Source organism: Amaranthus tricolor, chromosome 13 (genome assembly GCF_026212465.1).
Source record: "Amaranthus tricolor cultivar Red isolate AtriRed21 chromosome 13, ASM2621246v1, whole genome shotgun sequence".
Classification (NCBI taxonomy): Eukaryota; Viridiplantae; Streptophyta; class Magnoliopsida; order Caryophyllales; family Amaranthaceae; genus Amaranthus; species Amaranthus tricolor.
Genome location: NC_080059.1, coordinates 13,361,227 through 13,370,959, shown reverse-complemented (window position 1 = coordinate 13,370,959; position 9,733 = coordinate 13,361,227). Strand labels below are relative to the sequence as shown.

The window sequence follows — 9,733 nt, the reverse complement described above, 5'->3', positions numbered from 1 at the left end:
TTTTTTTATTCAAGTCATAATTGAAAGGATATCATCATATGAACGGTCCACAAATAGAATGTAAAGGTAAATAATAATAGTAGTTATTTAAAAATTAATAATCACCTTTATGTGTTCTTATTTTATATGACGGATTTTAAAATTTTATTTTATTTTATTTTATTTTATTTATTTTATTTATTTTAATATTATGTATTTAGAATATTCTTGTCTAAAAATGTAAAATTTTTGTATCTTTGTAATAGGGTATTACTAGATGTCGCCACCTTTTTTATTTTATCGTCACCTTTTTCATTTTATCGCCAACCTATACATAATGAATTTCTAAGATTGCCCCTGCATATTTTCGAACTCAAAAACTATAACATTTCTCTAAAACTCTCTAAAAACACTACGTTAACTTAAACAAGCTAAAAGTGTACATTGAACAACAATGGCGAACCAAAACGAGCATGATAACGATTCGGTAAGTAATTAATCGATTCGAAATTTTTCAAAAAAAAAAAAAATTTCCAGAACCCCAGTCGCACAAAATGTGCGACCAGACCCCTAAGTCTGGTCGCACATTTTGTGCGACAGGGGGGTTTTTATTTTTTTTTAATTTTTTTTGAAAAATTAATTCTTTTTATTTATTATAACTATTTTAGAAGTTATTATTATTTATTAAATATTATAGTAAATTATTTTATTTTATTATATATTTATATATATTTTTGTGTTTACTTAAATTATTTATTTATGTTATTTTAATTTATTTTATTTTTTATATGTATTTTATTTAGTAAAATTTTTTATTTCATATTTTTGTATTGATATTGTTAATATATTGAAATTTGAATTATTAAACTAATTGATATTGTTAATATATTAAATAGTTTAATCTTTTAATTATTATGAATAAATTTATATTTGCAGGACATTGAAAACTTAGGGGATAATGTAGATTACTCTGATAGATTTGTTACCGATAGGAAATTTGATTCTGTAGATGATTTACATGCTTGGGCTGATGAAATAGCACTAAGAATTGGTTTTCAATTTACACGTGCTTCATATAAACAAAAGAAAGGACGTTTTAGAGTGAGTTTGTACTTAAGATGTCATCGCTATGGTAATATAAAGGGTGATTTGCATAACTTAGACAATGCTGCCCTACCTGGTTCTAAAAGTATGGCTTGTGGGTGTAAATTTATGATTTTAGGAAGCAATCGTAAGCCAGGGGAAAGACCTTGGACGGTAAGAGTGTTTCCTGGTGAAAAAGGAAAACATAACCACCCGTTCTTGGTGTACAAGGATGGTCAAATAAGAGTAAATAGGATGACTGTCGATATTAGGCAGCACATACGAGATCTCAATGCAACTGGCATGCAACCAGCGTTTATAATGACTTCAATTAGAAGGAATTTTCCTGTTTTTTTGCTAGTATGAATCAAATTTATAATGTAAGACAATCAATAAGGAGAAAAGAGATGGATGGTAGGATTCCTCTTCAACACTGTCTATATATGGCCACAGAGCATAATTATGTAGTTTGGACAGACTTGGATAGTGAGGGGCAGTTGAGTAGATTATTGATTGCAAATCCAACATCTATGCAAATGATATGTTCGTGGCCCCATGTTGTGTTGATAGACACAACGTACAAAACTAATAAGCAAAAGTGGCCCCTTTGCGAAATAATTGGAATGACGCCAACCAATCACAACTTCTTGGCTGCGTTCTGCTTGATGCGAGATGAGGCGGCTGTGTCTTATTCTTGGGTGTTGGAGAGGTTGAGGGACATTTACGGCAGAGTTCAGACGCCTAACGTAATCGTAACGGATCGAGAAGAAGGTTTGTCTGCAGCTATTTGTGTTGTCTTTCCAGGTAAACAGGTTTTAATGATTAATCATTGTCGATCTATATACTATGTATATATCTCAATTAATTTTAAATTTCTGTTTAATGCAGATGTATGACATTTATTATGCGTATGGCATATTGGCATTGACGTGGAGAACATGGTCGACAAATTGTGCGGCGGCAAGAGAAATCAACAGGGCAGATATTCAGGCAAACAAAATGGAATCCCTTGGTTAACAATTTGACGATTCCTGAATTTGAAAACAGGTGGGAAGGGATTGTGTCTACTTGGTCGATTAGGAACAGGAGGGTCGTGCGATATTTGGCTGGAACATTGATCTCTTAGTTAACAACTAAACGTGGACGAACGACTATTTGCACTTGGGTAACCAGACTACCAGTAGAGTTGAAAGTCAACACCCTTCCTTCAAGTACTACATGGGTAGCGGTAATAGCTCATTTGATACCCTCTTTAAAAAGGCACACGCACAGATAACGAATCAGCAATCAAGGATAAGACAAGCTCTGCAGGAATCTATGAACTCGATTTCAAGGACGTCGCGACTTAATTTTTTGAGACCGTTGTATCGTTATGTTTCCATATTTGCCTTGGAACAATTGATGATGGAGCACAAGCGGATGTTAAACTTGGGGAGTTATGTCTTTGACAAATGCGATTGTGTACTTCAAAGAACCCACGGATTACCCTGCGCGTGTTACTGTTACTTGTCAATCAGGTCTCATGGTTCGTTGTACCTGGACGATATACATCCATTTTGGAAAATGTTAAAGTACTTAGAGGTAAAAGAAGACGCCAACGAAGAAGTACGACACGCAAACGCCGATGATAAAGAGTACTTTCAATCGTTGGTGTTAGAAGTTTACAAAGCCGACCCCGCGGTTGTACAACGCATGTCTCAGGTACTTGAACATGAACTACACCCTGATGATACCGATATACCTGAGCCACAAACAAGTCCACCGAGGAAGGGAAGACCAACGACAAGCAGAACCTTCAGGAGAAACAAAAGTGCGTTCGAATACAGTAGATCATCCTCAAGGAGTCCCGGATCCAGATCTTCATCACGCGGGAGATCTAGTGGTAGATCTAGCAACTGATCAAACCAATCGTCCGTTGGAATTAACTTCAGTTTCAACTTATCTGGTACCCGTATTTCCTTTCCTATAATCATATATGTTTTAGATCAATTGAATGATATTAATATACTGTTATTTTTTCAGATGGTACAGCAGGTCGTGATTTTTCACTTTTTCCGTGGCCAAATCGCATTCCGTATATTCTTCCGCCGTACCTGTTTGATTGGATTGATGTTATAGGTCGTGATTTAGAGCTATTGCCGTCACAGAGTTAAGGGGCGAGGAGGCATGGCCTCTTTTACGAAGTGTAATGAGTTTGGAAATGGAAACGCATAGAGATCAATATGCACGCGTGTATCTATTAGCAGAGTTGGTGGAGGATGCTATATACAGAATTGAACCGTCAATGCCAACTCCTAAAATGCGTTGCACGTCGTGCAAATTATGGTCATCTCCCCATGGCATATGGAAGGTGTTGGTATCAGGCTGCCACCTCTCCACAAAGGCCGTAATAAGAGCACTAACAATGTGCTGGTGCATTATGTACGGCAGACGACCTAGAGGAGTGGTAGGTAACACCCCATACAGCTCATCAGACATATCCTGCAGTCTGATGATCGCATCCAACGTCCTCTTCCTAGGACGACAATCCAAAATCGGAGGCGTGCGCTCCGATCTCTCAAATATAAATTTCACTACGTGCCCACCGTAGCTGGGTATTAAACTGATGTCAACAGGGCCCCCGGGCTGGGGTGATGTGATCAACCAGTCCATGTCCGCGGACTGTGAGCGCCTCCTCCCCTGTGGAGCCGCATCCTCAACCTGGCTGACTCCTGCGTGATTAAAAGTGTCAGCCGTGCTATGCCCTCTAATGCTAAACTGACCGGCATGCCCTCTGACGAGCGTCCAATCAACAGGATGACCGGCAGACTCTTCCCGACTAATAGACTCGTCGTAATCAGTATCATCGTCACCTGAGCCGACCGTATTACTACGCAGGCTAGTCTGGCGCTCAAAGCGACTACGCACATGGTCTAGGGTACTCGAACGTTGGGCCTGACTATGTCTGGTTGCCTGTTCCTGCCTGGCTCGCCTTGCAGAACCCGTAACCCCCCTCTCATGGGGATCCCCTCTCAGTAAACTCGGCCTAGAACTATTGCCGCTCAATAACCCTCTAAAAAAGTCTTTTCCTTTTCCCTGATTTTCAGCCATTTACTACAGTTTTCATATTTTAATAAACTATTAATAAAAAATTAAAAGCATAAAAAAATACATTAAGTTATATTCATTTTAATTACACTTAAAATATTAATTTAATAAACATTTAAGTAAATTTAATAAACACTTACAATCATATAAATTATTAACAACTAAAATAATTCACACATATAAACAAATAAATAATTATTATATTAATAAATAATTAAACAACTAAAATTTAATTAACTACTAAAATAAAATTTTATTAACAATTATTATATTAAAAATTAATTAACAACTAAATTTTAATTAATATATTATTATTATATTAAAAAATAATTAAACATTTAAATAAATTATTTAAATTCAAAACTAATTATTATAATAACATTATCATAATATAATAATATATTAAAATAAAATAATTTATTACAACATTTATTAAATAACAATAACTTAAAAAATAAATTAATTAAACAAAAGAAATTTCAAAATTTAAAAAAAAACAAAAAATTACAAGTCGCACAAAAAGTGTGACTGTACCTAGGTCGAATCGCACAAAAACTGCGTTAGTCGCACTTTTTGTGCGACTACACCTAGGTTCAGTCGCACTTTATGTGCGACAGGTAATATTTTTTTTTTGAATTTTGAATTACATTAAAATAGAAATTACCTTGAGTACGATTCCAAAGCTTTAGCTTTGATTAATTTTATGAGTAGATTTTGTTTTTTTTTTGGAAGTGATAAGAGTGTTATTGAGTGAGTTTGAAGTGTTTTATAGAGGTTTTAAAATTTTTAAGTCTAAGGACATTTTCATCATTTTATTAAATTAATTTAAAATAAAGGTGGCGATAAAATACAAGGTTGGCGAAAAATAAGAATTGGGTTCTAATAATAGTAATGGGTTGATTAGCCATTATAGTTCTACGATTTTCGTGCTAATTATTTTGCGCATGTGGAATTGTGTCAGTTATGCTACATTCTTCTCAAATTGAAGAAAAATAATTTTAAAGGTTTCACTTTTATTTTACTATCTTTTAAAAGTCTATTTTTAATTTATTTTATAAAGGTCTAATATTTGTATCCTTTGATTTTTTAATGAAACAACCAATATTATTTGATAAAATTTTAAAAAGATAAAATGAAATGTATGCGAAGCTATGTGTTGCCAGAAAGTCATAATTTTTGGGGTAAGTTCCACATTTTATTACATTTATATTGTACATTTGTTTCGTTAATTTATTGAATTAAACATTATTTTTTAAAATTAGCGAATTTTATTTAAAAAAAGTTAAAAGGACATTATATAACATCAGCGCCATAAAAAATCCCATGAGGAAAAAGCTATTGACTGTTGGAATGGTTTATCCCACGTCAACAAATTAAAGGTGGTGTTCACGTTTTATAAGTTATTGGAAACCTTCTTCCCATCGCTATATGGTTTTGGGTTGGTATATACTCTTTGGCTTGTGAAGTGAGTGCACCTCTTTTTTTCCCGATAATTGCTGATATTTACAATAAGTCCAGCCTAATTTAACATGATATCATTTGCCTAGGTTCTTTCCCCTCTCTTTCTCCACCTCTTTCGCCGCCCTAAACCAAAAACCCTCCCGCCCCTATACATGGCAGTCTCCTCTTTTTTTCTCATTCTCTTTTTATAGCTTCCTCTTCTAAAATTCATCCAGCAACTTTAGTTACTAATATTAAGACATATGTGCCTATTCAACTTGATGATCGTGGCACGAATTTTAATATTTGGGTTACTCTGCTCAAACTCCATTGTCGGGCTTACCTTGTGAACACTCATATTATTCCCGATGACTCTACTAAATCGGTTACAAAAGATTCGGAGTGGCAACTCTGTCATGATATTGTTCGTACATGGCTTTATGGTACTATTACTTCGACCCTTCTCAAATCCGTTATTCGTCCCGATGATAGTGCTCTTGATGCTTGCAATCATCTTGAAAATAATTTTCAAAATAATAAGACCTCCTACATTCTCCATCTAGAGTCTCAATTCAATGAAATCTCCCTTTCTAGCTTTTCCAATGTGAAAGCTTATTGAATGAACTTGGAAATCTTGCTCTTACCCTCAACAATCTTTGCAATACCATCTCTGATAATCGTTTAGCTCTTCAAGTTCTTCATGGTTTAAGTTCGGATTATCGTCCTTTTCAATCTTTGGTCCAACATATGAATCCCGTTCCATCTTTTGATACTCTTCGGTCTATGTTGGAATTGGAAGAGCACTCACACAATAAAGACATGTCTCCCTCTCATGACTCAGCTCTTGTTAGTGCTCCGAAATCTCTACCTTCTGAAATTTTGGAAAATTTTGATAATCGTGGCACCTAAAACCACCGCGGTGGCCACCGCCACCCCTTTCGTGGTGGCCGGCACGGCCGTGGCAGTGCTATGGTCCAACGTCTCAGCCCCCTGCTCATCGTCATAAGCACCAATTCCAGCCGCATGGTTCACGGCCCAATTGGTACTCACCCTTCAACCCACAAACCCGGAACTACTCCCCTTGGCAACATTGGGGCTCTCCTCCTTAAGCCCAACCCCCCTGCCCATATCCTTCTATTCCTTGGGCTCCTTAGAAACCTCCTCATGCTTCCTCTACTACTGGACTTCTTGGCCCACGCCTAGCACACAATTTTAACACCGGGACTAGTTCTTCACTAGTGGAAAAAACCTCATTTGCTGCAGTTTTTTGGCCATAATATGCTGCGGTTTTGGCCCCAAGCATTAGTGATAGTAACAGATGGCTTATTATAAATGTTGCGGTTTAAAACCGCAGTAGAAAAGACAACCATATGCTGCGGGCCTCCCTAAAACCGCAGCATATAAACTATATGCTGCGGGTCTCCACAAAACCGCAGCATATAGTTTTGCACTATATGTTGCGGTTTAATGGAAGCCCGCAGCATATATATATATATATATATATATATATATATATATATATATATATATATATATATATATATGTATATATATATATATATATGTATATATATATATATATATGTATATATATATATATATATATATATATATATATGTATATATATATATATATATATATATATATATATGTATATATATATATATATATATATATATATATATATATATATATATATATATATATATGTATATATATATATATATATATATATATGTATATATGTATATATATATATATATATATGTATATATATATATATATATATATATATATATATATATATATATATGTATATATATATATATATATATATGTATATATATATATATATATATATATATATATATGTATATATATATATATATATATATATGTATATATATATATATATGTATATATATATATATATATGTATATATATGTATATATATATATATATATATATATATATATATATATATGTATATATATAAATATGTATATATATACATATATATGTATATATATATATATATATATATATATATATATATATATATATGTATATATATATATATATGTATATATATATATATATGTATATATATATATATATATATATATATGTATGTATATATATATACACACATATATATATATATATATATATACACACACATATATATATATATACATATATATATATATATATATATATATATATATATATATATACATATATATATATATATATATATATATATATATATATACATATATATATATATATATATATATATATATATATATATACATATATATATATATATATATATATATATATATATATATATATATATATATATATATATACATATATATTTATATATAAATACATATATATATATATATATATATATATATATATATATATATATATATATATATATATATATATATATACATATATATATATATATATATATATATACATATATATATATATATATATATACATATATATATATATATATATATACATATATATATATATATATATACATATATATATATATATATATACATATATATATATATATATATATATATATATATATATATATATATATATATATATATACATATATATATGTATATAAATATATATATATATATATATATATATATATATATATATATATATATATATATATATATATATTGTTTTTTTTCGTTTAATACTAATAAATAATCCAATAATGTACAATGTAAACAATGATTAATCCAATAATCCAATGATAATCAACAACTATTACCAATAATCTCTTTGTAAACTCTCGATCGTATATATAATAATATGTACATATACAAATTAAAGTCCTAAATCTAAACTAATTACATTATTTACCAAGAACAAAAATTAGCAAGATACGTGGTAATCTTGTCTTTCAATTGGCGCATTTCTCCATCTCTCAAAGGGCGTGTTTCCCTTGGAATGTCGTATAAAACCTATAATATAATATTAAATTAAATGATACATAAACATTATTAGATTTTACCAATAGTAAATATATAATATTATAATTTAAGAACGTAACAAATACGTACGGCGTCAATGTTTTCGACTTCAAACTCCTTCACGGATTGTAAGATATCGTCCATGTATTTGAGAGTATAGTAGCCGCAATCAACGGTATTATCAGCTTGTCGAAAGCACTAAGAGAAAATAGATGTTAGTACCAAAAAAGCTTTAAAAACCTAGCACGTAATTCCTAGTATATGACTATTATTTTGAATTCTAAACACTTCAACGCAATAATATATACCAAATAGTATTGTGTGCAAAACACTTCAAACGGGTCTACAATGTAGAATACTTGCTTGGCTTCTGTGGCTAGTATGAATGGCTCCTCACTATCACGCAAACGAGCTAAGTCTACAAGAGTGAATCCACAAGGGTCGTCATTTTTTAGGCATCGTCGATTATTATCTACCCACTTACATTTGAAAAGACCAATAGTGAAAGTAGAGTAGTCAAGCTCCCATATTTCATGTACCTGCTCGTAGTATACCAATTTAGCATCAACCGGCGCTTGATCCTTGGCACTCGCGTAAAATGTAGATGACGCCAAAATAGAAACCCCACTATTCTGTAGATAAAATGACTTCTTATCTTGACCCTTAATCCAAAATGTGAAACCATTGACATCGTAACCCTCATATTTGTTGAAATTATCACGAGGACCAAAAGCTAACCACTTAACAATTTCTGATACACCCTTGATTTCTTCACTTATTACTCGATTATGACACCAATCAATAAACGTCTTGTTATGCAACTGCATCAATCCCCTATCCTCTTTACAAGGATATTTTGCGCGCAATATATCTAAATGCTCACTCAAAAAAGGATGGACTTCAGGAATATGATGCAACACATAGAAGTGTGCTTGTAGAAGACTGTCTCGAGGAGGTGTGATCGATTTGGAGTCAGTTGTTCCTTTTCCCTCAAGCCTTCCTTCATGTCGAGAGGTGGGAAGTCCAATAGGCTTTGCCATGGCTAAATACTCGGCTATAAAGTTACTAATCTCATCGCTCACAGTGCCTTGAATCATACTCCCCTCGGGTTGTGTTGGATTC

The 9,733-nt window shown here is 31.8% G+C and overlaps 1 protein-coding gene across 1 annotated transcript; it reads left to right on the top strand.

The window, feature by feature from the left end:
- Positions 1–5,281: 5,281 nt before the first annotated feature.
- LOC130798833 (uncharacterized) lies at positions 5,282–6,498 on the top strand. Its single transcript, XM_057661928.1, has 3 exons — positions 5,282–5,330; positions 5,802–6,153; positions 6,201–6,498. Exons 1-3 carry the CDS (start codon positions 5,282–5,284, stop codon positions 6,496–6,498), a joined length of 699 nt encoding a protein of 232 aa, XP_057517911.1.
- Positions 6,499–9,733: the final 3,235 nt, after the last annotated feature.